We start from the raw sequence: 25,010 nt of genomic DNA, 5'->3' as shown, positions 1-25,010 counted from the left end.
CTTGCCTTCTAAAGTTCCGGCGGTCGACAAGTAGTTTTCTGAGATCTAGTCAGGGATAAATCTACATATGTGACAATATTTCACTGCGGATGACCGGAATATTTAAGCATGCTAAGGAATATTTATTGAACCAGCGGAGCGTGAAATGATGACTGGTGTATTTAGGGTTACTTAGTAAATAGATGCACTTTTATATCCTTACAAGTAAAACTAATAGTTTAATGTATGTACACAGTGTAATTTCACAGAAAAAAAGATATGTGTACACTGTGTAATTTCACTATACAGAAATGTGTACACTGTGTAATTTCACGGTACAGATATGTGCAAACAGTGTAATTTCACGGTACAAATATGTGTACACAGTGTAATTTCCTGTATAGATATGTGTACACAGTGTAATTTCTCTATACAGAAATGTGTACACAGTGTAATTTCACGGTACAGATATGTGCAAACAGTGTAATTTCACGGTACAGATATATATGAACAGTGTAATTTCACGGTACATATATTTGTAAACAGTGTGATTTCACGGTACAGATATGTGTACACTGTGTAATTTCACGGTACAGATATGTGTACACAGTGTAATTTCACGGTACAGATAAGTGTACACAGTGTAATTCCACGGTACAGATATATGTACTCTGTGTAATTTCACGGTACAGATATGTGTACACAGTGTAATTTCACGGTACAGATAAGTGTACACAGTGTAATTCCACGGTACAGATATATGTACACTGTGTAATTTCACGGTACAGATATGTGTACACAGTGTAATTTCACGGTACAGATAAGTGTACACAGTGTAATTCCACGGTACAGATATGTGTACACAGTGTAATTTCCCTGTACAGATAAGTGTACACAGTGTAATTCCACGGTACAGATATATGTACACAGTGTAATTTCACGGTACAGATAAGTGTACACAGTGTAATTCCACGGTACAGATATGTGTACACAGTGTAATTTCCCTGTACAGATAAGTGTACACAGCGTAATTCCACGGTACAGATATATGTACACAGTGTAATTTCATCTTGTTTTGATTTGATATTCATGAGATATTCACAACTAATTTTCTCTTTTACCCGATACTCCTGTATCTAGCTTTATCCTACGGGAGATAACTCTTATACATTAATGATCACAAACACAATATTAGAAATCTGAGAAGCGAACACAATTCACGTAAATATAGATTAATCGAGACGATGTCACATGTATACGTCTTTGAGTAGAATGAGTTTATAACACTTCGGTAATGACATTCATCGAGTAACACGTATTTGAAATGTGTAATCGATAATACCTAATAAGCCAGGTAAGTTTATGGAATACAATATCGATCAATCGATCAATTAATCAATCAATGAAGATCAATCAAGTGCCACATATTTACAAACATTTACAACAGGTATCTGAGACATACAAACAGAAATATATAAACTAACATCCAGCCATATATGACTTATGAAGCATTGTAAATCACAAACCATATTCTATACGTATAAAATAAAGATAAAAATATACTTATTTAAATGATTCATACGCTGCCTACAGGTAATTTATCTGTAAATACAGTTTACGTACAACATAACATAGAATGCACAGTCTTACCTAATCAAAGTGAATATCTTGGTTGTCCACTAACAATTTTTTTTTCATTGTCACAATTGTCTTTAAAAATATCACACGATAATTGCTGATGTAAACAACAGTATATAATTACCGGGTAAGTGTAAACAGTATCTAATTACCAGCTAGGTGAAGACAGTATATAATTACAGGTAAGTACAGGTAAGTATAGACGGTATACAACAGTATATAACCTACCACCTTCAGGATCAGTGTATCATTGGACAAGACAAATACCTTGGTGTGTTAGTAAATAAAAAGAATGGGTTTTCGATCCCGCATTTAAAATTTTATCAAAGCAAACTCGATTCTTTCATACAAAATGTAGAAGATACAATGTTCAAAGAACTATTTAAAGAATTTATTAAACGACACTCGGAAGATGCAACATGTACAAGGAATCAGCACAAAGTATAGGACACTCAGATAAATGACAACATCCAACGAAAGCGGCCAAACTCGTCTCCAGGTCCAAGTATCTTCTCAGAAGGAACTAGTCAAGATACTGAAACATCCAACTCTAAAATAACGGGGAATGGGAGATTTAATCACAGTTTTCGTAATATATTGCTATGTTTGATAAAAAAAATGACTTCAAATCTACCATCAACACTTGATACAAACGAAAGGATACAAGGTCACAATTTTAGTTTGGGTAATGCCATTGTAAAAAAACGTAAATAAGATAGAACTAGTTAACATGCAGTAATGTTGATATTATGGATGCAAATACTGTCCAGAATTTCGAACACTTACAGGATGAAAACATGAGTATTTGAACTAGACATGAATGTTATTTTCAAGTCACTGAGACCATTTATCGTGCATTACTTGACATGCATATAGAGACCTTCGGTTTGCGTCCATAGGTTACCTATCATATCATTTACTGCCTCCATGACGAAAATGTAACAATATCAGGTTTAAAAATAAATGAGGGAAGAATAGCATGGCACCAATAATCGTGTAAACTTTGACGGTAAATTGATTTAAATTAATACTAAATTTTAAATGCAACATGCACGTGGCTAATTAAACAAACTTAAACGTCCTTATATCAATACAACACATGTTTCAATTTGTAGGACAAAACACAACTCGTTATCGGATTTCCAATGAAATGCAGTTTCAATTGCACCATGCATCTCTTTTCCATTACAGATACTTGTCCGCGCTAATGTACTCTTGTCGATCAATGTTTATACATGTACATGACGTGTGGATAATGATTCGGTGAAAAACTCTCTCAGAATTAAAATCCCATTACACACAATGCACTTGCTCGGTTGTTTACTTGCCACCATCTTGAAATGTCGCCTTCTGTCCGCGTAAATGACGCTGAAAATGTTCGGTTTGGTTAAATATATCTATTTATCGCGTTGCTGTCACATGTTTGGTATCTTTGGCGCATTAGTTTCGGACTCATTGGTAATCATATATCTATAGCAATGTTATGTCGATGCGTTGCAACCGAACAAAAACAAAAGTGTACTGAAAAATATTCATACAATAAAATTTATTCAATAAAATGAACAGTGAAACACCAGAATTTGTCAGATAGATATCCAAAAACACGTTTTCAAATTTGCTTAACTGAAATGATGGACATGTGTTTGGACTTCTTTGGGAAAAAGGGACATGTCTACTATTCATATCTCCAGCGCCAGCAATGGAAATTTCAAAACTGTCAGCTCACTGTTGGCAGCAGTGCAGTTACGCCAGCACCAGTTGTGAAAAACTTCGGTGTGTATTGCCAAATCCTGTTATCTTCAAATTCCCAACATAGGATGCATTCGTCAATATCTAACGTCAGACGCCTGTAAGACATTTGTTCACTTTCTTCTGACATCACGTTTGGATTATGGCAATGCGCTTCTCTATGGTATACCGAATACTCTGTTGAAAAATACTACAAAAGGTTCAAAATGCTGCAGCTCGATTTGTGACAAGAACAAAGAAGAGAGACCATATCACATCAGTGCTTGTGTCACTTCACTGGTTTCCTGTAGAGTTCCGATGCAAATATAAACTTCTAGTGCATGTTTACAATGTCCTACGTGGACCCTTTCCTGCATACTTGAAAGAATTGGTTGTTCCATGTTTTCCCGCAAGGACACTGAGATCACTGTCTAGTGATATGCTGACTGTCCCTAAAACAGTGACTGCTACATATGGAGTCCGCTGTTTAGACCATTCGGCAGCACAGTTGTGGAATTATCTACCTTACCATTTGCGTAAATGTGACTAACACACAGTATTCAAATCCAGACTGAAAACGCATCTCTTTAAACGTGCATTTGATGTGTAATAGTGATTAACTGTGGTTAATAAGTTTGCACTAGTGTTTGATTCTTTCGACATTTACCCAACTCTTATTTGTATTATCATAGATGTATATGTGTTGTATTTTGTTTATTTTTTTTTTAGTAAAATTAAGTTTTTAAAACATTGTAAAGCTCTTTAGAGCTGACCTTTTTAACAGTGAAGAACGCTTATATAAATATCGCATATCATTATCATTGTTATTGTGTCCAACTTTATTCACTTGACAGACAACAACAAAATAATGGCATACAAGAATTAATTGATTGGCTATTTCATCAAATGGGGGGGGGGGGCTGTTTGACATGGTCAAATATGTACTAAGAAAAGGTAATGCCAATGAAACGAGTATTCGTAATATATCTTATGCTGAATTGATTTAATCAAAGTTTTTGTTCTTGTGGGAGGCGTTATGTGTTACATTAACCAAAATCATCCGGGTTGTAGGTCATGTAGGTCAATAGCTCACGTAATACAGTTCAACAAAATGGCCGCTCCGAAATATATATAGCGGTCCGAAATAGATGTTGATATAGTAGTTGTCCTGTAAATGATATGGAGAAACACACGCATAAAAATATGATAATGAAACATAAATAAAAGAAATACACGTGTATATGCTGCAGCAATTAATTAACTAAGATAAAGAAAAGAAAAAAGTAATAGAAATAACGACATGCATTTTCTACTTCAGAATGAAAGTCATTATGAAATGATTGACAGTCTAATGAGAGACCAGTATGTAAGTGATAAGTAACAGCTGTTACTTTTTAAAAATTATTCGGCAAATATTATGCGAATCGCACTTCATTTTAAACTGTTAAACTGATTTAAACGAAATATATCTAATACAAACCCTGAGTACCACTAGTATGGCAATACAATCAGACATCGGGAACATGTGGATGGGATCATACAAATGTATATATATGAAAACGTAGTCGGACATATGCTTAAATTATACATAGTTTGTTTCATAATGTTTCAAACAACACTTGGTAAGACTCGCTGGTTTGACGTGTAACAATCAGTTATTTCAATTACTACATTCATTAGAAAAGAAAGTAACACAAAGAAAATACACATTATAACAAAAATAGACAGTCACACATACGAAATCACGACATGTTTATACTCATCACCCTTAGCAACACAAGCAGGTGCTTGTTCGCCGGAACCTTTCGATACTCCGAAGTTTCACGATTTCATATTTCGATGGATAAGTAGCAAGAGGCTCCGAAAAGTAAATACGTCCCAGTTGCAATACCTAATGGACGAGATGTGGATATCATCTTTATTAACGGTGTGTGTTGTTTTCACTTGGATTGTACCTGGACATGTAACAGGGAAACGTGTAGATGGAACTTTGACCACACTTGAGGTATGATGTCAAGCGAAAATGCTTCGGTGACTTTTTTATCATGCAGTTGTATGTCAAACGGTATCTTGTCAGCAGACTGGGAATACCATTTGTTAGGTGGATATATATATACACACAAAACACTTTATTCGGATGATAAGCTGTATTGTAAAGGGTTTATATTCATGATCTTACCATTATGACGATATGGACAATTCAACAGTTACATAGGGACTTTCTCGCGCAACTCCACGGATTGTTTACATTTGTCTTATTTCAATAGTATTGTAAACATTTAGGGTCAGAATATGTATAAACGATTAAGAAGTAAAGCCAATATCATGCCCAGAGAGAATAAAGTTAGACACCAGGCTATAGTGCTTTAGAAGTAAAGAAAGAAAATTTGATCCAGGGCATTATATGGATTTATGTTTTTTTGTTTTTGCTTTGTTTTCTTGTTTTTTAGCTGTTCTTGTGCTTGTACATGATCTAAAATGGCACAACTACATTAATTTTGTAAGTCGTTTAAATTCACTTGGCTACAGAGCTTCCTGAATCTACTGCGATACTGGAGGATTAGTCAAATTAAGGAGACTAACATGCATGTTTAGCTTATATGAATACCTCGTTTATTTCTTACAGCCAACATTACGAAATAAACAAAAGACAATAGCCGGACTGAAATTCTTATACAATGGAGATTTTTGATTTGGTGCAGTTGTGAGTTGAGTGCTTGAGAAGAATATCATATATTACCGATATACTTGAAGATAATAGGCAATCACAACAAGCTAAGGATACCGAAATGATTATTTATTATCATCCGTCTACTGGTTTCGCCCCAAATATATGGGCTTCTTCAGGACCCAATTTACTTGGTGTATATATATATGGTTAAAAAGACCCTACACACACATCATATGGGACTTTCCTGGACTGGAGGAAGTCTGTATTTTGCGATAAACTTCATCTTTAAAAGTATGAAGTTATTGAAATTTTTCCCCATTATGTTGAGATATGAAAAACTTTGGTTTAAGAAGATTTAGATTTTTAAAGAATTTTAATGATCATCATATTTATTTTGTTGATTTTAATTTGCTATTGGACAAAAATTGGCCCCAGATATTGTTATTTGAACTAACATCAGATGTCATCTCTCATCCTGTCATCCATCCAGGGCATTTCTGGATCAAGCTTATCTCTGAAACCATTTGAGATAAATTCCTGAAAACTTTCTACACATATCAATCTAGTAGGGAGCAGTTTTAAGTGTTAATATTTTCATAGTTGTACTGAAAAAATGAGTCACTGATTTTAGGTCTTCTGTTATCTCCAAAGTCATTGGAAAATAATTTCATTAATAAGACCTCTGTAACATCGTTCATAATGAATTTTACCTAAATACATTCTATTAGATAATAATCTCCATGAGATGTCAAGCAGGTGACTTGGCTCCAATGGCAGGAGATTTGAACACGTAATATGTTCTCATTAATTAGCAGTTTATTTCAAAACAAATCTGTGTTATTAAACAGTTTGTTGAAAGTGTGTCACAATATCAGAACAAAAAAGACTTTGAAAAATGACAAGTTTAAAAACTATCATCATTTGTGTAATACATATATATCTAGCAATAAACCTATGTCTGTTGATAAGCCCACCTGTATTAATGTATTGCTGTTAAAAAGAAATACAGATGAATGATTAATTGTTCTTTTTTCTGTATTGAGACACTCCCCCGTTAAACTTTAGGCCATGGTGCTGGATTATTAACAAAGTACATGCTATTTATTAAAAGATTTAGCATCAGATGTGCAAAAAGGGTGCCAGGTAAGCTTATGACAGACAGAGACTGTATAATTCTGTATAACATGTAAATATGTTCGTGGTAACATGTCATTTTTATAATCAGCAACTATCCTCCTTGAATTGCCTTGTGTCCATGTTCCGTCTGTCCGTCGTCATTCCATAAAGAATTTTGTATGTAGGTAGGCTGCACTAGGTATCTAGTTGTGTTCTTTTGATTATGGGACTGATCCAAGTTGTTTTAGAGTTATTAATAAAAGAGGCTGAGAGGTGGCCATCTTGAGTTCTTGCCATTTTGGGAAATACTGCATGGATCTTTTTCAAATTTAATATCCTTATTGGTTTCCAAATATCCATGGTTCCGAAAAACAAGATGGCTGACTGATGGTCGCCTTGGATTTTGACAGTGGATGTTGAAATGTTATTGCTATTTCTTGAGATCTGTTTGAGAAGTCTTTTTCAAATTTCATTTGTAGCTTTCTGCTTTTGCCTAGTTCTGCCCTTTTGATTTTGGGACAGATCAGAAAAATGAAATCAATGTCAGATGGCCATTTTATATTTTATATGTGAAAATTTGTTGTCAATATTCCTTGAGAAGTGCTGGATGTGTCTTTTTCAAATTTAATATATAAGTTCTCCTTGGTCTTCAGTTGTTCCGTTCTTGGTTTGGGACTGATCTGAAAAAAACGAAAATGGACAACCATCTTGGATTGGTGGTCAAAGATTATAATAATTTTTTTTTAAGAGGACTTTTCTTATTTTGTATAATTAAGATGAAAAGCAGAAAAAAAATAGAAAAGAAGAGAAAATCAAATGATGGTGGGTGATCTGTTTGGGATATCTTGTATTCCACTAATCCTTTACGCAAAAATATTACTACTGGCAATGGTGTACCAAATCTTGCCTGTTGTCTGATACATATGTTTTAACAGGATAATAAAAAATAACAGTATACCCACCATTTTTTGTTATATATGGTCAGTAAATTTCAACAAGGTTATCCATCTTCTGTAATTCTGTCTCTTTTGTTTACTGATGTTTTCAGCACTGTACAACATTGTATATATATGTAACTTATGCTATAACACTACAAAACAATGTTGAAATAAACATTCATTATATATGCCATCTACAATTATAGACTGACTTAGATATAATAATCATAAATTAATATTACCAAGCTCCATTCTTTTTTCTTGATTGTGTCAGTTTAATTTTAAAGAAGTCAAACTTACTGACACTTAACGATGTAAAAAGCTTTCTTCAGGGAAACTTTTATTATTGTATAGTGATCTGTCAGAGGACAGAATACCTGTCGGCTTTGTGCATATTATTTTCATTAGTCGTCCTATAACAAAATCAATACTAGGTCAAATACAACTATGTCCCAGTGTGGTACAGATAAACCCACTCTCAGGTTAACTCTTCCATCGTAATGAGACCAACTCACGACTGCTGCCGATGGCGATAGATTCCAATTGTGTAAATTATATACTTGGGCCATTTCCTTACATCAATATATACTTTATTTACCTGAGTAAGTGAGTTGATACCTGTGGATTTAGTGTTCAGGGATGCCCTGTCTGTAAACAAGATTTATTAAAACGTTTTAATCAAGATATTCTTTTATGACTTTGACATCATGACACAATCATCTTTGAATTTTAACGAAGGTTGCCATTATGAGGCTGTTTCCAAGTGAAGCTTCAATAATTAAAATTCAACATATTTTGAAATGAAATACACTGGTGTTGAATTTGAACAGATGTACATGTTAAAAATTTTAATTTCTCTTAAATAATGCTTTCATATAATAATAACACATATTAATTTAATGCTGCAAAAAAAAATTGATTTTTCTATCCTGTTATAACCTGTGACCAATCAAGCGATGGAGATACTCTGTGTTAATAACACCAAGTATTGATCCACTGACAGTTAATCAAGTAAAAAATTTGTACATGGTCTATAATCATTCTGCTTTTAATTTCAGGACTGGCATTTCATCACCAGATTCTGCTTTTTATCAGAGAAGGGGAGGCTGAGATATGTGTTCGAGTACCCAGATGTAAGTTATCTCCCTTTGTTACACATCAGTAGTTATGTATGATTATCTAATTGTGTTAAGAACACATTTACATAAGTTATCTTCCTATGTTAAGTACCACATGTTAGTTATCTCCCTTTGTTAAGTACCACATGTTAGTTATCTCCCTTTGTTAAGTATCACATGTTATTTATCTCCCTTTGTTAAGTACTACATGTTAGTTCTCTCTCTTTGTTAAGTACCACATGTTAGTTATCTCCCTTTGTTAAGTATCACATGTTATTTATCTCCCTTTGTTAAGTACTACATGTTAGTTCTCTCTCTTTGTTAAGTACCACATGTTAGTTCTCTCCCTTTATTGAGTGAATATATGGTTATTTTCCCTTATGCTTTGTTTTTAGACAAGCATTGTAATCCTTAAATGTAACTCTTCACAAAATTTAAACACTCTCTGTGAGAAATTGATAAAGATGATCAGCTTCAAACTAAGGCTAGTCGACACTCACTGTTGTATCTACCACCAATCAGAGATAGCCAAGTTCATCATATGACCTTTCAAAGCCCCATTTTAATCTGCAGTTTTGATGTGATTTCTTATAATCTATAATCATGAAATTAGCCAAGACTTAATTCATCAGCTATGTTTCAATTCGTACTTTGTATAAAAACCTCTTGTTTCAAACTCTACACATGACAGAGTGAAGTTAATGAATTTGAATTAATCTAAATCTCAGATTGCAATGCATAAAGACAGTGCTTGCACTCACCACTTTTAACAGATATTTAAATGCTATAATGTTTTTTTATCAGTTTTGAAATAAATATTTAACCATTGACTCCCTTTAAGTACCACATATTAGTTATCTCCCTTTATTTAGTACCACATGCAAGATATCTCTCCTTGTTAAGTACCAAGTGTTAGTTATCTCCCTTTTTGGAGTACCACAAGCAAGATATCTCCCTTTGTTGAGTACCACATGTTAGTTATTTCCCTTTGTTGAATACCCCATGTTAGTTATCTCCCTTTGTTAAGTGCTACATGCTAATTATCTCCCTTTGTTAAATTCACCTAGTTTTCCTTTTTCATGTGTAAAAAATTGCTCTGCAGTCATGGTCCATTGTCCATCCATCATCAATCCTTCCATGTTCCATCCTCCATCAATTCTTATTATCGCCATATCTTAAGAAGTGCTAGTTGAATCCACTAGATCTCTACCAGTAGTTGTGCATGTCCATTTTTGGGATTGGATTATTTAACAAAATGGCCAACACTATGTGACAGATGAAGAGATTTTTACATTCTCCGGTGATTATTTCTAATGTGATGGCAGAGAGTTGTGAAGATTTCCTTGTATTCAAATGTAGGTTTTCTTTCATCTCATATATTAATGTTTTGAGTACATTTGTATGTTTACTACAGTATGTTTTTCTCAAAATTTCATATGTAAGTTTCTCTTGTTAAATAATGTTACCATGTGATTAATCGGTTGGTCATTAAAAAATTAATAAAAAAACAATGTAAGGTTAAAGAACACAAAAAAGGGAAATTAAAACCAAGCAGATTTTACTGTATTGGGCACAACATCTCTGGGAATTTCTCATAAGGTTTGCAGTAAATGTGGAGTTTTATTTAAACCAGAAATATCTTGAACAAGTTCAGGAAAGTCACAATTACAAGTTGATCAATGTTTCCATCAGTAGATATTGTAAACCAACCATATATCAAAATATATATATGTGTACTTGTACATAATATCTTGTTGAGATTTTGCCTTTACTGAAAAGGTGTGTACAATTTCTAGGTTGACAAATACTTGAGGTCTATGATTCAGGGTATACAAACAGGATCTGCTGTGTCCGTGTTGTAAAGCTTTAGTTTTATTAGGATAGGCTTGTAATATCAATATTTATGGCTGTCTAAAAACAATCTAATAAAACATAAAACTGTCCAGGTAAGTGAAGTAGTATGTTGTACGAGACATATATTGTATAGGTTGAATATACATAAATTAGGACTTAACATCATCATACCTCATCGATACCCAGACAACCAAGGTATGAACAGTCACAAATAACAATAGACAAGTTTAAAACAGAAATATATATTCACATGTCTCACCTACACAAGCAGTCATGTTTGTACCAGTATTGAATTTGTATACCAGTTAATATTTGCTCTCATTAGCATGCCACTACATTTGAATATATCAATAATTGGAATCCATTATGAAAGATCTTTTGAAATGTCATATATAACCTGGTCTGATGAAAGCCCCATTTAAAGTTTTGTAATTTTATCAAAAGATTTAAAAGAAAATATTATCCATTTGCATAAATATACAAACTCGGCCACCGTATGAAACTAATATACATACATTTGTGTGTAAAAACCCTTCTGTTTCCAAGGATGAGTTTTGATTTGTAAATTTAAAAGACTAACTTATACACCAACTTTAATTTCAACAAGCAAGTCTGCATGTCAGGTAAAATTGTTATGTACATATCTTTAATCAGACTTTCACATTGTTTTTTCAACATATTATCTATAGTTGATAGTTATCAAACTCAACATCACTTTTACTCAACATCAGCTGTAACAAACAAAAAAATGTAAAAGGAATCTTCATCTATATTTGTTTAACATTTACAAATTTTTAAGGAAATAGAACAGACAAGCAAACACTGTGATAGAGAAATAGACAAGGCATCAAATATCATCATAGAAAAATGGACAAGGCAGCAAATATCATCATAGAGAAATAGACAAGGCAGCAAATATCATCATAGAGAAATAGACAAGGCAGCAAATATCATCATAGAGAAATAGATGAGGTAGCAAATATCATCATAGAGAAATAGACAAGGCAGCAAATATCATCATAGAAAAATAGACCAGGCAGCAAATACCATCATAGAAAAATAGACAAGGCAGCAAATATCATCATAGAGAAATAGACAAGGCAGCAAATACCATCATAGAGAAATAGACAAGGCAGCAAATATCATCATAGAGAAATAGACAAGAAAGCAAATATCATCATAGAGAAATAGACAAGAAAGCAAATATCATAGAAAAATAGACAAGGCAGCAAATATCATCATAGAGAAATATCATCATAGAGAAATAGACGAGGCAGCAAATATCATCATAGAGAAATAGACGAGGCAGCAAATATCATCATAGAGAAATAGACGAGGCAGCAAATATCATCATAGAGAAATAGACAAGGCAGCAAATATCATCATAGAGAAATAGACAAGGCAGCAAATATCATCATAGAAAAATAGACCAGGCAGCAAATACCATCATAGAGAAATAGACGAGGCAGCAAATATCATCATAGAAAAATAGACGAGGCAGCAAATATCATCATAGAGAAATAGACAAGTCAGCAAATATCATCATAGAAAAATAGACCAGGCAGCAAATACCATCATAGAAAAATAGACAAGGCTGCAAATATCATCATAGAGAATTAGACAAGGCAGCAAATACCATCATAGAGAAATAGACAAGGTAGCTAATATCATCATAGAGAAATAGACGAGGCAGCAAATATCATCATAGAAAAATAGACGAGGCAGCAAATATCATCATAGAGAAATAGACAAGAAAGCAAATATTATAGAGAAATAGACAAGACAGCAAATATCATAGAAAAATAGACAAGGCAGCAAATATCATCACAGAGAAATAGACGAGGCAGCAAATATCATCATAGAAAAATAGACGAGGCAGCAAATATCATCATAGAGAAATAGACGAGGCAGCAAATATCATCATAGAGACATAGACAAGTCAGCAAATATCATCTTAGAGAAATAGACAAGGCAGCAAATATCATCATAGAGACATAGACAAGTCAGCAAATATCATCATAGAAAAATAGACAAGGCAGCAAATATCATCATAGAGACATAGACAAGTCAGCAAATATCATCATAGAGAAATAGACAAGGCAGCAAATACCATCATAGAGAAATAGACGAGGCAGCAAATACCATCATAGAGAAATAGACAAGGCAGCAAATATCGTCATAGAGAAATAGACAAGGCAGCAAATATCATCATAGTGAAATAGACAAGGCAGCAAATATCATCATAGAGAAATAGACAAGGCAGCAAATACCATCATAGAGAAATAGACGAGGCAGCAAATATCATCATAGAAAAATAGACAATGTGCTATATGCTGTCATAATTAGGTATCGTTAATGACATGAAGCCCCAATCAATTATCTGAAGAAAATGGAAATTTATGGGGAAGGTTTGTGTGTAAATCTCTATACATTAATGATACTGTGTTACAATGTATATACACGTATATATCAATAAAAAAGATGAGGTAGATGATCAACTGAATTACACAATGGCTTATCTTAGCATTAACAGTTATGATTAGTCAATTAACAGTAGAGTTCCACAAGTTACTAATTTTCACTGAGTATGTCGTTATTATGTTGTATTTTACAGACCTATCTATACCAAAGTATTCTGCTATATTATGATGACTTGAGTCAGTGGAGCGAGGCCTACCCCAGTGATAAGGTAAACAGTGTAATGTCTTATTATCACATCTATCTTAGATCAAAACTGTTTTCTTTAAGGAGTCTGACACATCCAATGTCCGTATTAAGACAAGGTTTCTTAATTTTTTGTGTTTGGTCCATATCCCCGATCCCTCAATATCAAACATGAGCTCTGTGTGAGCGATCCCTATCTCTGATCCCTAAATATCAAACATGAGCTCTATGTGTGATCCCTATCCCAGATCCCTCAATATCAAACATGAGCTCTATGTGTGATCCCTATCCCCGATCCCTTGGTATCAAACATGAGCTCTGTGTGTGTGATCCCTTTCCCCAATTCCCCAATATCAAACATGAGCTCTGTGTGTGATCACAATCCCCAATCCCTTAATATCAAACATGAGCTCTGTGTGTGAACCCTATCCCCAATGCCTTGGTATCAAACATAAGCTCAGTGTGTTTGAACCATATCCCCAATCCCTCAATATCAAACATGAGCTCTGTGTGTTTGGTCCATATCCCCAATCCCTCAATATCAAACATGAGCTCTGTGTGTGTGATCCCTATCCCCGATCCCTTGGTATCAAACATGAGCTCTGTGTGTGATCCCTATCCCCAATCCCTCAATATCAAACATGAGCTCTGTGTGTTTGGTCCATATCCCCAATCCCTCAATATCAAACATGAGCTCTGTGTGTTTGGTCCATATCCCCAATCCCTCAATATCAAACATGAGCTCTGTGTGTGATCCCTATCCCCGATCCCTCAATATCAAACATGAGCTCTGTGTGTGATCCCTATCCCCGATCCCTTGGTATCAGACATGAGCTCTGTGTGTGTGATCCCTATCCCCAATCCCTCAATATCAAACATGAGCTCTGTGTGTTTGGTCCATATCCCCAATCCCTCAATATCAAACATGAGCTCTATGTGTTTGGTCCATATCCCCAATCCCTCAATATCAAACATAAGCTCTGTGTGTGTAATCCCTATCCAGATCCCTTGGTATCAAACATAAGCTCTGTATGTTTGATCCTTATCCCCGATCCCTTGGTATCAACCATGAGCTCTGTATATGTGATCCCTATCCCCAATCCCTCAATATCAAACATGAGCTCTGTGTGTGATCCCTATCCCCAATCCCTCAATATCAAACATAAGCTCTGTATGTGTGATCCCAATCCCCGATCCCTTGGTATCAAACATGAGCTCTGTGTGTGTGATCCCTATCCCCGATCCCTTGGTATCAGACAAGTGCTCTGTGTGTGTGATCCCTATCCCCGATCTCTCAATATCAAACATAAGCTCTGTGTGTGTGATCCTTATCCCCGATCCCTCAATATCAAACATGAGTTCTGTGTGAGCGATCCCTATCTCTGATCCCTCAATATCAAACATGAGCTCTGTGTGTGCGATCCCTATCTCTGATCCCTAAATATCAAACATGAGCTCTTTGTGTGATCACTATCCCAAATCCCTCAATATCAAACATGAGCTCTGTGTGTGATCCCTATCCCTGATCCCTTGGTATCAAACATGAGCTCAATGTGTTTGAACCATATCCCCAATCCTCCAATATCAAACATGAGCTCTGTGTGTGATCCCTATCCTCGATCCCTTGGTATCAAACATGAGCTCAGTGTGTTTGAACCATATCCCCAATCCTCCAATATCAAACATGAGCTCTGTGTGTGATCCCTATCCCCAATCCCTTGGTATCAAACATGAGCACTGTGTGTGATCCCTATCCGCGATCCCTCAATATCAAACATGAGCTCTGTGTGTGTGATCCCTATCCCCGATCCCTTGGTATCAAACATGAGCTCTGTGTGTGATCCCTATCCCCTATCCCTCAATATCAAACATGAGCTCTGTGTCTGTGATCCCTATCCCTGATCCCTTGGTATCAAACATGAGCTCTTTGTGTGTGATCCCTTTCCCAAATGCCTTGGTATCAAACATAAGCTCAGTGTGTTTGAACCATATCCCCAATCCCTCAATATCAAACATGAGCTCTGTGTGTGTGATCCCTATCCCCAATCCCTTGGTATCAAACATGAGCTCTGTGTGTGATCCCTATCCCCTATCCCTCAATATCAAACATGAGCTCTGTGTCTGTGATCCCTATCCCTGATCCCTTGGTATCAAACATGAGCTCTTTGTGTGTGATCCCTATCCCCAATCCCTCAATATCAAACATGAGCTCTGTGTGTTTGGTCCATATCCCCAATCCCTCAATATCAAACATAAGCTCTGTGTGTGTTATCCCTATCCAGATCCCTTGGTATCAAACATAAGCTCTGTGTGTGTGATCCCTATCCCCGATCCCTTGGTATCAAACATGAGCTCAGTGTGAGCGATCCCTATCTCTGATCCCTAAATATCTAACATGAGCTCTGTGTGTGATCCATATCCTCTATTCCTCAATATCAAACATGAGCTCTGTGTGTGATCCATATCCTCTATTCCTCAATATCAAACATGAGCTCTAGATCTGTGTATGAGATCTGTATCCCCAATCCATCAATTGTGTGTGACTTATATTCCTGATCCCTTAGTACAACGTTTGAGGTCTTCTTTGCTCTCATCTGTGTCTTTTATTATGTAATTTAATATCTAATGTCACAACAGCAGTTTGTATGGTGCTCATTTGTGGTTCACATTCTGTGATAAAGTTAACCTATATATATGTATATTGTTATACATTGTTCAGTCTGTATATAATGACCTCATTGTTTTGGCAGTAAAGGTATATATGGATAGGTAGCACCAGTAGAAATCAGACCTTTGATCTGAGAATTTTTTAAAGCTGTGCCAACTTCAAGACTTTGTCATTACTTAGCTTACATACTTATACATATGTTACATTTGCAACGCGTTGTGAATGCGTATAATTTGTATTAACAGCAACTGAAATTTCTAATATGATACTATTATTTATTTGCATGCATTTGTTGCCACGCCTCCTACAAATAAACATGCAAATAATTTGAATATAAAGAATTATATTTTGTAATGTATATGTACAAAATACAGTGACATAAAAGAACAGTGAAATAGTGATTCCACTATTGGAACTTTTTTGTTTGTTTATTTATTTCTGAATTTGTGGTCACGTTGTGTTATAAACATTGTGTATGTGATGGCTGATCCAATATGTTAAAAACCCAAATGAGGCTGTTGATATTGATCTCTGTAACTATTATTAAACTTCTGATTTAGCAAAATATTGAATGCAAAATTATAAAGTTGTGACAGTAAATATAAAAGCAAAATTTCTTGTGGTTTTATCCGAAGTTGAAGTTTAGCATTATATTGTAATTTGGAATAGATTGTGAATTGGTCCAGGAAACAAAAACGAAATATCAGATAAATTTAACTCATGCTATTTGGTTGTAGACATGTGAGCAGAAGGTGAACATCCTGAGAGACGGTAAAAATCAAATCATTACCCTGAATCCATTAAATGGGAAAGACTACTGGCCTTACTGTGAAAGTGTCAACAAGGGAGGGCTAATATACATTCACTGCGAGCTTTCCGGCCTTGGCCTCAAGTTTCGGTCAATGAGGGAGCGATGGTGGTTTATAGCAGTTAGTCGCTGTGATCAGACTCGAGGGGTAGGTACTTGTATTTCAGTCGTCATGACCACCACAATTATAGATTGATATGGCAGTAAGTCGCTGTGATCAGACATGTTAACTAGGTATATACACATGTATCAATATCACACATAGTGAACTAGGTGTGTGATGAACTAGTTTATGTAGATCTGTAAGTTTTGGTGTAATATATTATTGTATAAGATTCAGAAACCTTCATTTACAATTACCTATATGTATATAACTCCAATGACTGAAGCCATTGGTGTATTTGAAGGAATATGTATATAATTTTTTTTTTTATATATTTGCTAATTTTCAATTATACTTGTAAACTTTTTGTCAGACGATGAACCTATGCCCCGTTATGTGTTCACCCATATATTTTTTTTTTTTTTTGTAAATCAATATTTTTATCTATCACTATGCCATTGTTTGGTGATAAATCCACTCCTGACTTTGAGTCCAAGATAATAAAATTAATCACCCCTAGGACTTATTTTAGATTAATTATGGTATGTTTTATCAGAATCAATAAAATGTTATTTTTATTGTTGTGTGTAATGTAGTAATTAAATTTAAATTAAACGGTAGTAAATGTATCTATGACAACTGTTTCTAGACTGGCCGAGGCCTGAACTTGACCTACAGCCTCCACTTGACAAATGGGGATGATGGAGATCTACTTCACCAGGAATTCTCAGCTGATGAATTTTGTATGTGTGCCATTTTCATTTTCACATTAGGAGATGTATGATCCATCTGTCAGAGGTTTGAAGTATATATGCCCAGGTGACCTTGAGATTTTGTGACCCAGAGGTCAAGAGACCATGTGACTTAGATGTGATGTGCCATTTTATAAGCCGCTTCATCCCTTTTAATTTCTATATGTTGTATTCAGTATAATTTTGTCCAAAGTGCTGATTAAGGTTTTATTTGTACAGTTCAATGTATATATCATATCGGTCAAGATTGTATTGTTCTCTCTGTGGTAACATTAGCACTTACTTGATTGTAAAGAAGTTTGCTCTTTGTTTCTATATCTAAATATCTTTTACCATTGTTTTGATGGAGTTATCTCCCTTAGGGCAATATTTATGCGGAGTGTTTCTCTATTTTTATACCAGATACCATTATTTTAGTGGAGTTATCATTTTTGTACAGAGTGTTTCTATATGTTTATACCAGTTAACATTGTTTTAGTGGAATTATCTCCCTTTAGGGCAGTTTGGAGATCTTTATCTATCAAAGTATTTTGTTTCTACAGCTGTACACTTACCGATTGTTACATTACATTACAGACATCCTGCCAATTATGATCTCCTTCCTCATCGCTTACATCATCATCTTGGTTGTGTCAATCATATTTGCAGGTGAGACACGAAAAACATATGCAAAATGTATATGAAAGTGTTCATGTTTGAATGGTTCTGCTATTTATTCACCCTTTTTATCAAATTAATTGATTAACATTTATTTTAAGTGACCCTGATATTTTGTTACATATTTTTCTTTAGCCTGTACTTTTCAAACATTTGAGTGACCCTGATATTGATATAGCTGTTTTACCTTATACATTACAAACCTTTAATTGACTCTGATATTTTCTTACATAGTTTTCTTTATCCTGTACTATTCAAACATTTGAGTGACCCTGATATTGATATAGCTGTTTTACCTTATACATTACAAACCTTTAAGTGACTCTGATATTTTCTTACATATTTTTCTTTATCCTGTACTTTTCAAACATTTGAGTGACCCTGATATTGATATAGCTGTTTTACCTTATACATTACAAACCTTTAAGTGACTCTGATATTTTCTTACATATTTTTCTTTATCCTGTACTTTTCAAACAATTGAGTGATCCTGATATTGATATAGCTGTTTTTACCTTATACATTATAAACCTTCAAGTGAGTCTGATATTATATTAACTTTTTTTTAACCTTTCAGTGATCCTCTCTGGTCGCCAACTCCTCCATGTAACATTTAAAATGTACATCAGTAGTGTGATTGTGTGGTCCTTTGGTCTGCTTCTACTCTGTATATCTTACGGTCGGTATGCTGGCTCCGGATACGAACAAAATGGCTCAAAGCTTGCAGGTAATTGAAGTTTTTGATTGTGATAATTTCTATCTTTTAAGTTTAATGACACTATTTTGTTAATCTACTGAAAACAATTCTTCCAATCATAATGGGGAGAGAACTAAACTGTATTACAGCACAGAAACAAATGGCCTAAAACTTAAATAATATTTAAGCAAAATAGAAAACATTTGGCATTAATTTTCATTTTCTATTACAAATATAAGGATAACAAGATGCCAACCTGCTGTAAGTTAGACTTATTTTTTACACTGTACCTGACGTGGTTAACATTTCATACAAAAATTGTTAAAATCATACACCGTATACCATTTCACTGTCAGAGTTTGTTTGATGAGAATTGAAATAATTACACGCTCTGTTAAATTTTTGTTTCTCTGACAGGTCGAGTGTTTTGTGCAGCCGGTGAGATATTCTTCCTGCTCATGTTGAACCTTCTGGCAAAGGGTTATACAATTACCCGGGGTCGTCTTCCTTGTCACAGTACCGTCAAACTCTCAGTGTTTTTCACAGTGTACGTTGTGGCCTACGCTGCACTGTTCATTGTTGAGGCAGAAGTAAGTGTTATTGTTTGTAGATGTTTGACACACTCTTGATCTGGCCCTGATACTGGATATCTGTCATGTGTGACTTCTTTTAGAAATTTGACCCGTCCCTAATGATGTATATGTTTTATGTTCGACCTTTTTTTAGAAATTTGATCTGGCCCTGATACTGTATGTTTTATATATATGACCTATTTCAGACATTTGATCCAGCCCTGGTTCTGTATATCTACGAGAGTGTCCCTGGGTATGGACTCATCACCCTCCGACTCCTGGCTTGGGCCTGGTTTTGTTACAGCATTTTTTTTACACTGAAGCGTTTTCCACGACGCGGAGGGTTCTACTATCCATTCTTCTTCCTTTACACACTGTGGTTAGTATAAATATCAACTTACACTGGCTGTGATTGGTATACTCTATTTATCCAACAATAAGCCCATGTCTGATGATAAGCCCACCACATCAGCAGAGCAACCAATGAATGCTATCTCATTGTCCTGCAATAAGCTGACCCCACCCACATGTCATTTACTAAATCATAATTTTATTTGGGAATTTTATGTCAGGTTGGTAATGGCAATACAATAGAAGTTCTTGTAACACAACCAGTAGAAGAACATACAAGCACTGACATACATAGTGTACAAGGTGATACAGAAACGACCAACTTTTTGGCTGTACTATAATCCTATGTACACTAATGTCGTAACTATTGTGATGAGATGGTAGTGCTAGTTCGTTCCACACTGGTCATTTGTCTGCTGAAGGTGACCATATAGTCATCGAAATGTCACACTCTAATCTTCTACTGGTCGTGTTACAAGAACTTTTCCCTATAAATCATAACAGTTATTGCATGTTTAAAAGTACATATGTCTGTTTTATATTCATTTTGAAAAAAAGTGTTTGACTAATTTCTAAATGAAAGGGAGAAATTTCACTGAAACATGCTCAAGTGGAACATTACTTGAACATCACATTCTTTGGTGAGTTATTTCAAAACATGATCCAGGTACAGAGCAAAAAAAGCAATCATTGTACTTCTTTGTTTGTTTTGTTTGAGAAAATGACCAATAATGTTTTTGGGGATGTAACATTCAGGGTGTCTTTTTTCTTTTTTTTTTTTTTTTGTGGGAGGGATAAATTTAGAGTTATCACTTTCTAAAACCACATGGTAATGTAGTGCTGTGACTTTTTCTTAGGCATTGTCCCTTATTTTAATGTTTGACTGTTTTTAGATATTGGGTTGGTGCAATAGAGAAGTGTATTTGAGATTGTATTGAGGTTTGGAGCTAATTCAGGATTAAATTGTTTTTATTGTATTCAGGTTCTGGGCAGGTTCAAAAGTAAAATATATTTTTATTGTATTCAGGTTCTGGGCAAGTTCAAAAGTAAAATATTTTTTTTATTTTATTCAGGTTCTGGGCAGGTTCAAAAGTAAAATATTTTTATTGTATTCAGGTTCTGGTCTGGTTCAAAAGTAAAATATTTTTATTTTATTCAGGTTCTGGGCAGGTTCAAAAGTAAAATATTTTTATTGTATTCAGGTTCTGGGCAGGTTCAAAAGTAAAATATTTTGATTGTATTCAGGTTCTGGGCAGGTTCAAAAGTAAAATATATTTTTATTGTATTCAGGTTCTGGGCAAGTTCAAAAGTAAAATATTTTTTTATTTTATTCAGGTTCTGGGCAGGTTCAAAAGTAAAATATTTTTATTGTATTCAGGTTCTGGGCAGGTTCAAAAGTAAAATATTTTTTTATTTTATTCAGGTTCTGGGCAGGTTCAAAAGTAAAATATTTTTATTGTATTCAGGTTCTGGGCAGGTTCAAAAGTAAAATATTTTGATTGTATTCAGGTTCTGGGCAGGTTCAAAAGTAAAATATATTTTTATTGTATTCAGGTTCTGGGCTGGTTCAAAAGTAAAATATTTTTATTGTATTCAGGTTCTGGGCTGGTTCAAAAGTAAAATATTTTTATTGTATTCAGGTTCTGGGCAGGTTCAAAAGTAAAATATTTTTATTGTATTCAGGTTCTGGGCAGGTTCAAAAGTAAAATATTTTTATTGTATTCAGGTTCTGGGCAGGTTCAAAAGTAAAATATTTCTTTATTTTATTTAGGTTCTGGGCTGGTTCAAAAGTAAAATATTTCTTTATTTTATTCAGGTTCTGGGCTGGTTCAAAAGTAAAATATTTTTATTTTATTCAGGTTCTGGGCTGGTTCAAAAGTAAAATATTTTTATTGTATTCAGGTTCTGGGCAGGTTCAAAAGTAAAATATTTTTATTATATTCAGATTCTGGGCTGGTTCAAAAGTAAAATATTTTTTTTATTTTATTCAGGTTCTGGGCAGGTTCAAAAGTAAAATATTTTTATTGTATTCAGGTTCTGGGCAGGTTCAAAAGTAAAATATTTTTATTGTATTCAGGTTCTGGGCAGGTTCAAAAGTAAAATATATTTTTATTGTATTCAGGTTCTGGGCAAGTTCAAAAGTAAAATATTTTTTTATTTTATTCAGGTTCTGGGCAGGTTCAAAAGTAAAATATTTTTATTGTATTCAGGTTCTGGGCAGGTTCAAAAGTAAAATATTTTTATTGTATTCAGGTTCTGGGCAGGTTCAAAAGTAAAATATTTTTATTGTATTCAGGTTCTGGGCAGGTTCAAATGTAAAATATTTTTTATTGTATTCAGGTTCTGGGCAGGTTCAAATGTAAAATATTTTTATTGTATTCAGGTTCTGGGCTGGTTCAAAAGTAAAATATTTTTATTGTATTCAGGTTCTGGGCTGATTCAAATGTAAAATATTTTTATTGTATTCAGGTTCTGGGCAGGTTCAAAAGTAAAATATTTTTATTGTATTCAGGTTCTGGGCAGGTTCAAAAGTAAAATATTTTTATTGTATTCAGGTTCTGGGCAGGTTCAAAAGTAAAATATTTCTTTATTTTATTTAGGTTCTGGGCTGGTTCAAAAGTAAAATATTTCTTTATTTTATTCAGGTTCTGGGCTGATTCAAATGTAAAATATTTTTATTGTATTCAGGTTCTGGGCAGGTTCAAAAGTAAAATATTTTTATTGTATTCAGGTTCTGGGCAGGTTCAAAAGTAAAATATTTCTTTATTTTATTTAGGTTCTGGGCTGGTTCAAAAGTAAAATATTTCTTTATTTTATTCAGGTTCTGGGCTGGTTCAAAAGTAAAATATTTTTATTTTATTCAGGTTCTGGGCTGGTTCAAAAGTAAAATATTTTTATTGTATTCAGGTTCTGGGCAGGTTCAAAAGTAAAATATTTTTATTATATTCAGATTCTGGGCTGGTTCAAAAGTAAAATATTTTTATTGTATTCAGGTTCTGGGCAGGTTCAAAAGTAAAATATTTTTATTGTATTCAGGTTCTGGGCAGGTTCAAAAGTAAAATATTTCTTTATTTTATTTAGGTTCTGGGCTGGTTCAAAAGTAATATATTTTTTTATTTTATTCAGGTTCTGGTCTGGTTCAAAAGTAAAATATTTTTATTTTATTCAGGTTCTGGGCAGGTTCAAATGTAAAATATTTTTTATTGTATTCAGGTTCTGGGCAGGTTCAAATGTAAAATATTTTTATTGTATTCAGGTTCTGGGCTGGTCCAATTGTCATCCTGATTGCAATGTTCGCCATGGCAGTGTGGACACGAGAGAAAACAGTTGTCGCTGTACAGAACTTTGTCCAATTCTGTGGTCACATATTCTTCTTGGTGAGTTCAAAAACTTATTTTTTATTGTCATTACCTTTTGATTTTAGAAAAGATTTGCAGGAGCTGTTACACATAGTGCCTTTGTTCTCATTTTTGTCCATATACCTTGTTGCTCTCTCTTGCAATATCTCTGTATCTGAGCGCCCATTATACATTCAGTATTATTTAATATAGTTTTTTTATAGTAATGACCTTGACCTTTATATTTTAGGTACTGACCCGACCTAATGCAGCTCACGGAAACTTTCCCTACACAATCAGAACCAGTCAGGTAACAGCCATGTCCAAACCATTTTATTTTTCTGTAGATGTCTGGAGGAAAGCTCCTGTGGTTTTATTTGATTGTTTTGTTGAGAAGGTTCTGTGAAAAAAAGAATAACATGAAATAAGAACTTTGAAGTCGCTTTTCCAGATCACTCATCCTACTGACATAGAGCACAGGGGGGTGGGGGATCAATTAAAGGGGTTGTGGGGGTATATAGTGATCAATTTGTGCATCCGTTAATGCATTTGTTGTAACCATGTGTACAAGTTATCTTATGAACACCTAAGCAGATATTTCATTCATGTTCACACTGTAGCATCATACCACCAAGTCGTACACCTTACAAGATTTTGACAGTATAGGTTAAAGGTCAAAAGGTCATCCCTAACAATTTTGATCGAGAAGTGGGGCTTTGTCTATATGAGTTCCGGCTCACTTTATTTTTATTGAATAAATTGTTTAGGAACGGTAAAGCTTTTAATAATTATTAATGATTTGAAAGTGAAAAAAATGTTTAAAGAAAAATAGACCAATGAATTTAATTTATTTACAATCAAAGCACTTGATTATAGGCGTCAGATTCCTGCTATTTCTAGACGGTTTTATGGAAAGTCATATTTTTGTTGGTAGTAAAAACAAAAAAGAAAAAAATCACTAGTTTTGTTAACTGATGATTATTTGATAGATCCAGGCGACTGGGGATGGTGAGAGCTTTGGCGGAGACGGAGAGAGATATATTGTGACATCAGAAGCTTCATCATCTACTGGTCCAGATCTCACCTCACTCTTTGTTACCTCTAATACCTCAAAATCTCGCATGGACGGTGACAGTGACATACTGCCTCCATCCTACGATGAATCCACACAAGTATGTAATCAAAATCTGCATATGTTGAAAAATTGAATTAAGATACTGTGATAGTTTGTTTAATAGCAACAATGATGAAGTAATTGTCTTTTTTTTTCTCAGATGAATGGGACGAACAAGGGTTTTGAGCTTGATACTGTTGCTCAACCCTCAGCACCACCTATGTACCCAGGCTACAGACCATAA

The 25,010-nt window shown here is 34.3% G+C and overlaps 1 protein-coding gene across 1 annotated transcript; it reads left to right on the top strand.

Annotated features, from left to right (window-relative positions):
• Positions 1–5,239: 5,239 nt before the first annotated feature.
• LOC132547961 (transmembrane protein 145-like) lies at positions 5,240–25,010 on the top strand. The gene is made up of 13 exons (XM_060211781.1): positions 5,240–5,350; positions 9,129–9,203; positions 13,657–13,731; positions 17,112–17,330; positions 17,935–18,028; positions 18,614–18,685; positions 19,272–19,421; positions 19,809–19,981; positions 20,170–20,342; positions 23,571–23,691; positions 23,903–23,962; positions 24,642–24,824; positions 24,927–25,010. The coding sequence occupies exons 1-13, from the start codon at positions 5,240–5,242 to the stop codon at positions 25,008–25,010; spliced, it is 1,590 nt and encodes a 529-aa protein (XP_060067764.1).

The sequence above is a fragment of the Ylistrum balloti genome, unplaced genomic scaffold (genome assembly GCF_031769215.1).
Source record: "Ylistrum balloti isolate Yb309-2 unplaced genomic scaffold, AGI_CSIRO_Ybal_v1 Utg369614, whole genome shotgun sequence".
NCBI classification, from domain to species: Eukaryota; Metazoa; Mollusca; class Bivalvia; order Pectinida; family Pectinidae; genus Ylistrum; species Ylistrum balloti.
The sequence above is the reverse complement of the archived record's forward strand: the minus strand, read 5'-3'. Positions and strand labels throughout refer to the sequence as shown.

Coding starts and splice junctions, on each gene's coding strand:
- LOC132547961 (XM_060211781.1), top strand. CDS start 5,240: ATGGACGAGATGTGGATATCATCTTTATTAACGGTGTGTGTTGTTTTC. Junction 9,204..13,656: donor ATGTGTTCGAGTACCCAGAT/GTAAGTTATCTC, acceptor TGTATTTTACAG/ACCTATCTATACCAAAGTAT. Junction 13,732..17,111: donor AGGCCTACCCCAGTGATAAG/GTAAACAGTGTA, acceptor ATTTGGTTGTAG/ACATGTGAGCAGAAGGTGAA.